Source organism: Athene noctua, chromosome 6, assembly GCF_965140245.1.
Source record: "Athene noctua chromosome 6, bAthNoc1.hap1.1, whole genome shotgun sequence".
In the NCBI taxonomy this organism is placed as follows: domain Eukaryota; kingdom Metazoa; phylum Chordata; class Aves; order Strigiformes; family Strigidae; genus Athene; species Athene noctua.
In genome coordinates this window covers 35,485,173-35,497,601 of record NC_134042.1, presented here as the reverse complement: position 1 = coordinate 35,497,601, position 12,429 = coordinate 35,485,173, and the positions used below count along the sequence as shown (strand labels likewise).

General features: G+C 41.3%; 1 protein-coding gene across 1 annotated transcript in view; it reads left to right on the top strand.

Annotated features, from left to right (window-relative positions):
• The window catches only part of ITPK1 (inositol-tetrakisphosphate 1-kinase), a 156,806-nt gene extending 144,939 nt beyond the window's left edge, over positions 1–11,867 (top strand). The window contains exon 11 of the mRNA XM_074908571.1: positions 5,114–11,867. Within this exon, the coding sequence (XP_074764672.1) occupies positions 5,114–5,436 (323 nt within the window). The 3' untranslated portion in view covers positions 5,437–11,867. The remainder of the gene's footprint in view (positions 1–5,113) is intronic.
• Positions 11,868–12,429: the final 562 nt, after the last annotated feature.

The following is a 12,429-nucleotide window of genomic DNA, read 5'->3' as shown; positions in this document are numbered from 1 at the left end:
CAGGAATCTGAAGAAGATGATAAAATTATAGGTGTGCAGAAATTGCTGTAAAGAGTTAAATATCCTTGCAGGTTCTCTTAAGTGCATCCTGGAGTAAAACAACAGAATAGAACATGTGAAAATGGGTAAATTTGTTCTCCACTTTTTTAAGTGCAACATATGTCTTGGAAACAACTAAACAAGCTCCTTGACCACTGGAATTGTTAAAAGAAGTTGCAAGTGTGTATAAGGGGGGGCAATAATGGACTGTCACTTGTGCTAAATTCAGTAGCCTAACACAGGAAAAGAATACATCATTTTGTTTGATGCTGTTTTGCATGGGGCTTTTCTCTTTGAGAGTCTCCTCTCATTACCTGAACAGTGATGTTTGTTTCCAAAGCCATACACAGACTGTTACATAGTTTGTTTAACCTGTCATTGATGACTTTTGAATTTTCAATATGGCTGAGGTATCTTTACATCTAGAGATCTTGCCCTGAGGCCCCAGTCTTCTTAATCTTTCAGTTCAGGTCCTCAGTCCCACTACTGCCCTGTAGTGCCTTGCTTGTTTATCTCCACGGTGGCTGGCTTCCTTTTAAAACTCCAGCCTTGCTATTCTCAGGTCATTTTGCAGCTTGGTTCTACCATATGGTGTTAACACAATCCACAGACCTATGAAAACAGTCTTCTGCCAAGAGCAGTGACACAACCTAAACTGGGTATCAGGTGGAGCTATATCAGATTTATGATTGGGGTTATATTTCAGACACTAGGTCTGGAAGTCAGTGATGCAGGACATTCTTTTGCAATCCTGCATCCTGCATTTTGGTTTGTTTTTTTGTGGTGGCTTTTTTTTTTCAAGTGTTCTTTTGGATGTGATACTTTGCACAGACTGAATTCCCTTTTTCTTGAAATGTTGAAAAGTTCACATTGGGAAACAACTAGTGGCAAACTTAATTATTTAAAGAGGAGTGATATCATCTTGTTGTGGCAGAAGTTTGCAGAACTGCCTTCAGCATTGTGCTCTGCTGTACTTCTACCCTAAGGCAGTAGTTTTCGATATTCAGCCCAAGTCCTGTATTGCAATCTGCACCGTAATTAGTCTTTGAAGAGACATTGAATTAATGGAGTATTTTAGTCCTTGCAGGAGGTCTGAGAGTACAGGAAGCTTCTTACGCACAGGTCTACATTGTGTCTCACACAGGATTTTTCTGGTGATGAACATGTGGGTAGTGAAGGTAGCTACTGGCTTCATCACTATGGGCTAGGTTGAAGACCAGTTGAAGAAGGACCAGAGGATAGCAGCAGGGACCAGACATATGGAAGAGAGAAGGCTGAGGGTAGACAAAACTGCCTTAAAATTTGTAAAAGGTAGAACTGAAAGAGATGAGCTGCTCTCAAGGGCTGCTGAGGTCAGAGAAGAAGCAATGGAGTAAAATACAAGAGAAGAAAAGTTACATCTCAATGCAGAATACTCTGTTGCCCAAAAGCATGTTCAGCCCAGGCAGCTGTGTTTCCCTCCAAGGGCCACTGTGGTTAAAGGCTTGGCAGCTTCAAAGGCTGCCTTCATTGATGGAGCCAGTACCTTGATAATGAGAAGTTCCAATTCAGCCCTGCTCAGAAGAGTCACTGATGGGCTGCATCAGCAGTGGGATCTCACTGTTCCTGACTCAGTGCAGTCTCAGGAAGGGGTTTGCCCTTGCTTCTCTTCCTCAAGTCATCCTATCCTGCAAGGATAGATCCAGACTGGAGCCAAGTTAGACACTTCAGGGACCTGCTGTGTTATCTCTGCACCACTGCTTTGGGGAAGAGAGGGTAAGGTGCCCTCTAAGGAGCATTTACAGCCTCTTTCATGGAGCTCAAGCTATGGCTTGGGGCCAGGCCTGACCAAAGCCTTGTCCAGCTGCCCAGAGGCTTGGCTTCCTTGTGTGCTGTCTTACCAGGCTTGATGTTCATTTGCACCTTGCCACTTGATGGATATCATCTTGAGATTAGTTTAACATCAGAATTGAGAGCAGATGTACCTGTAGGAGGATGTAGTCTGTTATCTGCTCCATTAGCATCAGCAACTGTTCAAAAAGATTTTCAAGATACATGTCTAAAAGGGCTATTGTGGCTCCTGTTCTGTGGGAAAACCACTGGGACTATGTTTAGCAGTGGTTACCACCTGAGATATTTAACGGTAGGCACAGTGACGGTAGGCACAGTGACATAGCATATGGGTTTTAAGTTTGTCTGACCTCAGGTAACTGAGGGAAAAGGCTTCATATAGCCTGCTGTCCTGTGGCTGTGGTTGAACTCACCCAGCCCGAGCAGCAGCTTGTGTGCACGTTCTGCAGCCCGTCACCAGTACAGGTGAACTGCTGGTTCCGTGCCTGTATATGTGGTAGCTGGAAGCATCAGATCTGAACATGCGCTTTGTGTGTGTAAATATGCTGCCACAAATGCAGAACATGGGTTGTCCATTCGTCTCTGCCCAGGGGAAGATGCAGAAAAGCAGTGAGTGTGCCAGATGTGGGAGAGTCTTCTAAAAATTAGGCAGATAGCATCTCTAATGCTAGCTTAAAAACGCTTGTAGGTATTTCTTGACCCCACAAAGCTCAGGGGGGCAGGTACTTGTTTTCAGATGCTGGGTGGACATCCTTCCTATCCATACTCAGCCAGAGGACTCTGGAGACTGTTTTCAACATAGCAAAATTCTTGTACACAGGCATTTCCAAAATTTCCAAAATCATTTCACTGGGCAGTGCTAGGGTAGTACCTGCTGGAGCATGATTCATGCAACTTGTACTTTGAAGCAATGCAAAACTTACATTCTCTTGCTGCTTCCTTGTGTGACATGAACCCTGAGTTCATTGACAGTAGTTTCTGAAGGTGTAATTTAATCTGCCCTTCTTGATTTTATTATCATCGCAGCACAGTGGTGGCCCACAGTTGCCTTTTTTGAGAGGCCTGCAGCAGCAGCCAGTACACAGAGCGAGGTAGTACCCACAGAATTTGCAGACTTCCCCAGGCATCCTGTGGCTCAGCAACTGAGACACCCTGGTTCTCTTCCTCCATTCCTTGTATTTCTTTTTTACAAGTGTGTGAAGTTTCTTCTGAGTGACCAGGCAGAATTTCTTGGGCCTTTCTACTCAGCGTGCAGAGGGCTTGCATAGAGGAAGCCTGCCTGATATGTACAGCTTCCTTACATTGTAACATCTGCTGATTTCAGGACTGAGTAACTGGCCATCTTATTGCCATTAAATATTTAAAGCAACTTCTTTGTGAGTTTGCCAGGTGCCCTCAAACAAGGCTGGTTTGTTTTCAGTGAGCAGACATGAAACACCCTAGGGTACTACGGATCTCCTCACTGAATAATAAAGCTGTTACTATGGAGATGGCTTATTCCCAGGGTGTTTGAAGCACTCTGAGTAGATTTGAAGGCTAATCCCATGGCTTTTACATAAGCAAGAAAGTGTAACAAGCACCTCTGTCAAAGAGGTGGGGATCTTGTTCTGGCTCCCATGACCGGCCGTAAGAGTCCTAGTTGCCCCCTGCCGACCACTGGATTATCGTGTGGGGCACTGGGAAACTTGATGTCTTGAAATGGCTGGTTGGTTTGGTGAATCTGTTTAAGGGCCTTTGAGAAAGGAAAACTGGAAGCTGTTGTCTCACACTGTTGGTGTTTTGTGTGACCTGTTAAGTATCTAGGAGAGTTGTGACCAAGCACAATAAAATTCAAAGCAATGTAATTAAGAGTTAATTGGTTAACATATGGGTTTTAAATACACATAAAATCACCACATATATCTTAAGGTGAAATTATCCTCTTACCTTATGTTTTTCAGGAAGTTGTGTTTTTATGCCTAAGGAAGTTGGTCTTTACAAGAGAATGGAGATTAAACTTGAGTTATTTATAGATCTGAGGGACTCTGCTTCTCTGTGATCACATCGCTAGAAGTGTTTTAAAATGTGCATTTACTTTATGGTCTCTGGTTCTGCTCATGTGCTGCTGTGTGAATGTGTGCTATTCACATGGGATTTTTAAACTCTTACTTATTGCTTCAGTCTCCTGTATTAATACCAGGTCACCTTCAGAATACTTTTATAGATATTTTAAAACAATCAGCCTATCCCATTAAATACGCTGAATGTCATCTCTAAATACTAAATCAAATTGGTAACAATTTTAGGTAATGCAGTAGCAGTTGAGATCCATTTCAAGACATTGTACTGATATGTTGTATGTCTGGTTCAATTTTAAAATGAATGCGATTATAAAACTGTGCCTGTACCAGAGTGTTTAAAATAGAGCCAGAAGCTCTGTACGCCTACTGCCACCCTTTGTGTCACCAAAAATGTCATGTCTCCTGGTATTTGAGCAACTGTTTTAACCAGGAGACTTGTTGTTAAACTCTGCATCCTAAATTGCCTGGAATCGCTTAACGGAACATGCAGAAAGATGTTTTCAGTACTGAAACAAGATTGATGTTTCTACCAAATACTCTATCATTGATACATGTTTACTGTCCCTTGAGTGTTTTTTCAGACATTGCTCATAGCGGGGAACATGTTTTAAGTGCCAAGTTAGGTTAGATTAGATGAGCATCACATGGTTTCTTACACAGTGGGAAGCTGCCTGTTCTATAGGGTATGAAGCCAGCCCTGCTGTCCTCTGAGGTTTCCCTAACTGAAGGTATTACTGGGCAAATTCTAGAGAGGGTCCAGAGCCTCAAGGAAACTCTGCATTGGAGCTACTTTCCATAGTAAACCTGGAAACAGGATGGAAAAGATCATTATACCACAGAGTTTGTAACTTAGGGAGAAACCTGGACTTGGCAACACATGATAGAATATGCCTAAGATTATATGTACACATATATACTTGGAAGGAAAAAGAAACAGAAAATTGAGAAGGGTGACAGTTTTTCACATTGAACAAAAGTATTTTTGTAGCAAGGGTCTCTCTTCTTCTTTATGCTAACCTAGTTGTACAGTCACTCGAAATGAAGTCATGGAAAAGAATCCTTTTTATTATCACTTGGAGGGCAAGGACAGCCCAAGAAATAAACAGGTAGAAGCAGCCTTTCAAAAAACTTATGAAAATTACTTAATTGCCCTTTTTTCTTTCCTTCATTTTTCCTCTTTTCAGGTTATGAGGGCGTTTCTGAATTTTTCACAGATCTCTTGAACCACATAGCTGCTGTCCTGCAGGGTCAGGCACCTGAGGTGACCCAGCTAAACCGCAACAAGCTCCTGGCAGAGCAGACCAGCGGGATCATGGACGAGCGGATATGCTGCGCTAGCACAGGCTGTCTCAGCGTCATGGGAAAAGACTCCTCGTGGATTGTGGAAAGCGAGACCAACAGCTCAGTAAAACTGCAACACCAGAGACTAGGCTGCAACTCAGCAGTGTCTCCCAGCTTCCAGCAGCACTGCGTCGCTACGTTGGCAACAAAAGCTTCTTCTCAATAACTTGCCAATGCCACGGACTGAGAAAAAGCCACAGGGATACAGATTGTGGTCCCAGAATCAGATCAGGCTGTAACAATACAATTGCGAAAAATGAAAACAAAACCAACACAAAACACAACACAAAAAAGCAAACTAAAAAAACCTTCCATTTGATTTAACCTGATTTGCTGATGAAATGGACTGAAAAGGGGAGAGCGAGAAAATAATTCAGACCCATTTCATCAGATTCCAGTTGCAAATCTGTAGTGAGTTTACACACACGTGGGTTTTAACACTAGTCCTTTCATTGTGGGAGGTTTGCTCTTTCATTTCTATTGTTCTTTGTAATCACTGGTGACCAGCATTTTAAAATCGGACCTCATGGTATCAAGAAGATAATAATGTTGAAAGACAGAGTCTGAATGTAACAGTGCTAGAGATTTTTGCCTAAAATATTCCCCATTCCCTTTTTCCAGGTAGGCCATTGCAAAAGAAAGCTAGGACAACTTCAGTATCGCTAAACCAAATCTCTTGAAACATTGACCAGTCAAGATGCTGACAGGTAGCTTGATGTGAAGCCGTGGCACTTTGAGTAGGACAGAGCAGACTGGTTGTTCAGGGGGCAGAACTTCCAGCGTTGCAGTTCTTCCCCCAGGCCTCATTGCTTCAGTCAAAAGCAGCTTCTAACCACACTTGCCAACAGTGACACTGTTGTGGTCCAGCTAGGATTCTGGTAGCTGAGTTGAGTGATTTAGTAGATTAAATATCATCCTTTGAATCATCTGCTAGTGGTGGAACTCTAGAAGAGTTAATGGAAGCAGCTCATCTCTTAGCAGAGAGTTTAATTCTCCCTCCATCACACTTGTGAGAACTCTAGGACGGCTCTGCAAAAAGGCTGGCAGAGCTGCACATTTTCCTTGGAGCAGTACACCTGATCTGCGGATCCGAAGAGGTAACACAGTTGCTTCCTTCAACAGGTCCATGCTACTTTGCATTGTGTTTTTCTCTTGCAAATTAAATATAAGCAGAATTGTGTACCTTTGTATGAGGTAGAAGTACACACCACAGCTCTAGCTTAGAGACCACATTAATTTGTTGCAAGATGCCAGATGAGGCTGTGTGGTAATTTACAATAATGCTTTCTACTATTTGTAAATGATAGCACAGCCAAATTGTATCTCTTGAGATACCTAGTAAACCTACAATGTTCACCCTCTATTGCATCTTCTGCTGTAAGAATTCCCGCAACTTTTGCCAATTCTGAACACTAAACTGGAAATATCCAAGTTTCTCAGTGCTGAAGACAGAAACACTATTCTGGTAGACAGAGTGGCCTTCCCTTCCCCATATAAGCCCTAAAATACATTTAAGAGGGGTGGTGTTAAGAAAATTTCCTTAGTTAAGCTCCTAGCTTGCAGATAGGGGAATTTCTGTCTTTCTATAGCAGGTATTTGTAAAGCATCCATCACTGCAGCATTTAATACCAGTTTGTTTAGTATCATATGTTAGATGTCTGCTCAAAAGGAAATTATCTAGAGTTTAAAGCCCGGGTAGACCATGGAGAGAGGAGTGTAAAAGATGTCTCCATCCAGGAGTACCCTGATGGTACCAATCCTGGAGGGGAGAAAGGTTTGAAGAGTATTGTGTAGCAGTTCTCTTGTGTAAACAATGTTTTTTCCTTAGGAGAGATTAGGTTTGTTCCCAAAATGCCTTTCTTGGGAATTTACTGTAGCTGGGATAGGATTTTTGAGAATGACTTGAGAAGATTATTCCACCTTTAGAGGGGTTACTAACTTTTAAGATACTTCTATAGGGACTGGAAGGACCTTATGCGTGTGGTATCTGTCAAATTCCAGGGTGCACATAAATGCAGCCCATTTCCTTGGCTATTGCAGGTCAGTTCTGAGCTGGGCACGCTTCATAACCCTTGTATGCTTTGAGGCTGCTGGATCCCACGTTGTCTGCAGCTCGCAGGTCTTGGGTGGTCGTGGTGTGAGTGAGTCAGATGTACATAGGTAAGGGTTTATAAATGTATTCATGATAGACCAAACCTTTCGTAAAGCCATGACTGAAATAAAATTGACATCTACAGTTTGAGGTTTGTTTTTGTTTGTTGAAAATAAAAAGTGTTTTTATGTTACATGTGTAACAAAAGATACCCTCAGGAAGGAACTTGCCAGTGCATATTTTTGTATGGTACTTTCTTGTAACCAGCTGGTGGAGTGTTTGTAGACTTGCCTTTTGCTTCCTTTATTACAATGGCTTAGGGGTTTTTTGGCTGTTTTGTTGTTTTTTTGGTTTGGTTTTTTTTTTTTATCGGGTGGTGGGGGAGAAGCAATGATGTTAAAACTGGGTTAGTAACTCAAGATCTTTCAAACTAAGTATGTTTACATGAATCTGAGTGTTGGATCCAATGGAAATGTCTGTATGCTGTTTCCTAGTTAAAACATCAAATAAGAATTTATTTTCCTGGCTGCCTTCTGAGTTTTGGTTGGCCTATTTTGCACTGCTTTATTTCTCCAAAATAAACTACTGAAATATAATTGTGCATTTTAAGCTTGTTTACAAATGATTGTTAGAAGTTTATTTTGTAATTCTCTGAAGGCTTGCAGAAATACTATATTTAAATATTACTCCAGACCTTGGCAGTAACTAGAAAGCAAGTTTAGATTACTGGTGTGATCAGTGACATTTTTCCCATAGTCTGTAATTTATTTTTTATTTATCAAATGTATTGGTATCACTTTAATTTACCAGGTGCAGATATGTAGGTACCTGTTGTGATGTGGCATTATAGTAGAGTTTTCACATAAATTACCATGCAATTGCTGTACTACTATATTTCCTTGCAGAAATTATTGTTATGACTCGTATACTAGAATGTTGCTAAATCACAGGGGCAAATCGGGAGACCAATTTTTAAAAGCTAAAACTGTAACTTACCAAGTATCCAGACATACAATTAAGTTATTGCAAAACATTTGAGCATGCATATGTTATTAAGCCTGTGCTGAAGTGCTTTTCTGAATTGCTGCCTCATTTGATAAGGTCAGGATAGTTTTGGTTTAAGATAAGCTTCACAGTGAGTTAGTTAATATTCTCTAGTCTTGTCTTTTTTTGTAAAAGTAGAGGAGTCTAGTAACATTGGACCATACCAGAATGCCCTTGCTCTTAAAATTGCGGACAATCCGAGGGAGATTTTCCATTATGTCTGTCTGAATTCTGTTGTTGTGGGTGAGAAGAGGTTCTGCTGTGTTTTCAGGCGCATAGCTATTACGGCCGTTTTGATGGGAGCAATTACATTAAAATTACATGGTCACCAGTTGGCTTCTTAGGGATCTATTTCTGTTCTGCTTCACTGTTAGAAATAACAGAAGAACACCACTAGCTTGACTGGAATTTCTTCAGGTTTTGTGTCAGCATGATGGAGGAGATGGAACTCTAGTTTCCACTGTGATTAGGTAATCGGCTTCAGTGGGTGAATATTTTTCCCTGCTGAAGAGAACCTGAGTGGTGGTATTACTGCCTGCGATGTAAAGCCATCACCATCCTCCTCCCCCTCTAAGCTGACTTTCCCATGTTATGCTTGGGTTTGTAATGACTGTACCAGGACATCGCCATCGTGATGTGAAAACCAACTGCAGAAATGCAGCCTAACTGGGAGCATTGGTGCTGATGCTTGTGGTTTGTGTAACGCAGAACTACCACGGGCTCATGCTGTTTTGCCTTCAGTTAACTATGTGTCTGGCTATTCAACCTTTGTGCTGTAGGAGCCGATTGTCTGGGCTGTGCGGTAGATAGGATGCACTGGTTTTATTAATACTATTCACACCGTTGGAATTATAAAGCTGTATAAAGATCTCCCATCCTCAGCGTGGGAATGTTTATGCAGAGGAGGTCTGCAGATGGAAAACCACCAGTTCAATTTGTTTTCATTAGAGGTGATTACAAATTAAGAACCTGACCCTGAGGCTTCACAAGGTAACAAGGGTTGCTCAAGGTAAAGCCTCAAATTTTCCAGATTAACTGCAAGCTGTATCCAGCCAGGGAACAACTAGGTGGAGTAGTGGGTAGATAACAGAGGCAGGATACAGTCTAAAGGCAACAGAATAAACAGGGCCAGAGATGACTGAATTGGCTGGCAAAAAAAGAGTGAAACAAAGGAAAAATTCTTCTATTTCCATCCAATAAAAAAAAAAAAAAAAAAAATAATCCAGGCTTATCAGTTCTTAAACTAACACTGGTTTCCCAAAGTCTTTGCGTGGCAGCAGTGACAAGTGAGTCAGGCTTTTTCACACTATCTTGCAGCCTTACCTTCCACAGCTGTGCAGAAAATCTTGGATTTTGTTTTTTTAGTGAATAGTCTATTTTGAGTTTGTAGCAATCTCCCCATGTGCACACTTGCAGGAGTTCACTTGCATTACCCTGCTGATTTTCTTTTCCTCTCTCCTTTTTAGTAAGAGATGTATTGATTTCTGTATTCAGTATACAGTTACTTTATGGTGTTGCAACTGTGTGTTTTGTAATTAGGAGTATGGGAAAATGCTTTGTGTAGATTAAAATATTTCCTTTAATATAATCTCCTCTCACTTTCATAGATAAATGGACATGCCATTGCAGATCACATTGCTGATTTTATTTGTAATAGTGCTTTTGTATCTATTTCAGAGGAATGTAACTTCCAGAAAAGTACTTTCCACATCTTCACTACCTTCCCTTTCCCTGTTCAGTCTGTGTGGATCCAGGCCATCAACACTTGAGCTTTTGACCAGATGGGTTTCAGATCCTCCATGGATTCTGTCATCTTTACATGGCCACAAAAATTATTAAAGATGGTTGAAGTTTGAAAGCATCGAGGTATAAATGGAAATTTTAGAGCAATTTCTCAGCAACACAAGCACAGTAGCATCTGTAACAAGCAAAGCAAATCGTTCTTGCTGTGTGCGTGCCGGTGGCTGTTGTCTGGTGCCCCCCTGCTGCTGGGGCAATTTTCCTGTGGAAATAAAAATCCACTGTAAGATAACATCCTGTATCTATGGTGCAGAAGGAGGGCAAGGAGAGGTAGGGCTTGACAGTAAAATCCTGGTCAGTGGACATCGTGATACCAGTGGTTTTGAATAGCAGTCTGGGGAGATGTTTTCTTTCTCTCCACCTTTCTTGCCCTGAATCCACTGGGGATGATGCTAGCAGATGCCTGTGGGCCACATGAGCTCATTAGCAGGTGACCTTGCCCAGCATGCCATGAGTTTGCAGAGGGCTCCCAATGTGTTGGAAAGTTTTTGTTGATGGCCTGGAAATATCTTGAAACTCCAGAAATAGCTGAAGCAGTGAATGGAGTTCATGAAAATCAGGTCTTCCACTTCTATCCTTTTTAAGGAAACCCACATTTTATTTCCTGCTTCGTTCTTTACACAGTAGTTTTAGATATAAATTATTTTAACATTTTTTGTGTGAAAAGTCATATATACATATATAAAGTTATTAAAAGGTTGAGTATATGTTGAGTATAAAATAGTGACTTCTTTGTTTCAGATGTTAGCAGCCCCTAAAAATGAGTTGTTTATCTTCTTGTAAAGTCAGTACTGTAAAAAAAAAAAATTAAAAATAAAAGATGTATTAGATGTATCTTTTATTATTTATTTCTGATTCAGTATTTGATACAGCTTGTGTATACCCTTGTGAGAACCACATACTAAAATGCAGTCGTTCTTAAAATGGAGTAACAGTAATTCTTTGGGATCCCAACAATTTTGAGAAAACTGGCCCTCCGGGTGTGAATAGTGTTGGATATTCTCCTTCACTCTCCAGCACTGCTCCCCACCTGAGATTGGCTGAATCTTGGGGACCATTTTGTGTGTGTGCTCAGTTTTGCAATTTCATCGATATGTGTGTTCAGATTCAGCTGTACAGTGTTAACAATCGTGTCTTATGATTTGCTTCAGCCCAGTTCACTATGATTTCTGAAACATAATTCTCATTTTATACTTCAATTTGTATAGAATTATATAAACCTTTAAAAGACCATGGCTTACTGTAAAAACCAAAAATACTTGCTATTTGGCGTCTTCAATTGCATGACTGATCAGATCTGACAATGAAGATGGTGCTTTCATCTAACAGCATTGATTTCAGTGGTAATACATTCATTTCCATTTGCCGAGCACCTGTTTTGGGCAATGTTTTGGTTTCAACGGTAAAGCAATATGCAGTAAGTATTGTGGCATTATCTCTGTAATTGTTCTGAAGACAGAATTGTCCCTTTCGAACCACATAATGAAAATAAATGCCTTATAACAAGTTCTACTTTGCTTTCTCTTTGTGGGTGGATAGGGTAGTGAGGTGAGCAGCTCCCTGGGGGAAACCCATTTTCATGAGAAGTTGATTTTCACATCCTTCCCCAGTGCAGTTGTTTGCAGTTAATTTGGACCTCCTTGTACCAGAAAGATTTGATTTGATCTGTCTTCTAACACTAGTGGGAAGTCTGCTATCCTGGGCAGGGAATTCTTGATCTCTCAAAACCTAGCAGAATTTTTAATCAGGACCCTGTTATGGCTAGTGCAGGAAGAGATAGATATCTCACATGGCAGCATTAACTTTTGCTAAGCAACAAACATTCTCAGCAAGGGCGCTGGTGTAAACACTGCCTGGGGATCCATGCTTGGTGTCAGCCCCAAGGCCAAGCCCTGCAGTGGTGAGTGAGAGGCGCCGTAGAGCAAAGGTACAGCTGGATGGAGGGCCAGCATTTACTAACTGGTGGGGCATCTTCCCAGCCCGGTGCTCAGGCCTTGGACTCCATCTTTGCCTTTGAAGGAAGTCCTTGGGTCCCAAATGTTTGTGATTACTTGAATATCCCATTAAGACAGTATTTATAGTAGCTCCAGCAAGCAATATTATTTTTCTTCTTGATATTTGCAGCTGCTGCCGCCACCCTTTGTGGAAAAACTTGTCTAACTCCTTTGGAGGTGGCTGTGTTTCCATGGTGGGTTGTTTGTTTTCTTGGGTTTGGGGTTGGAT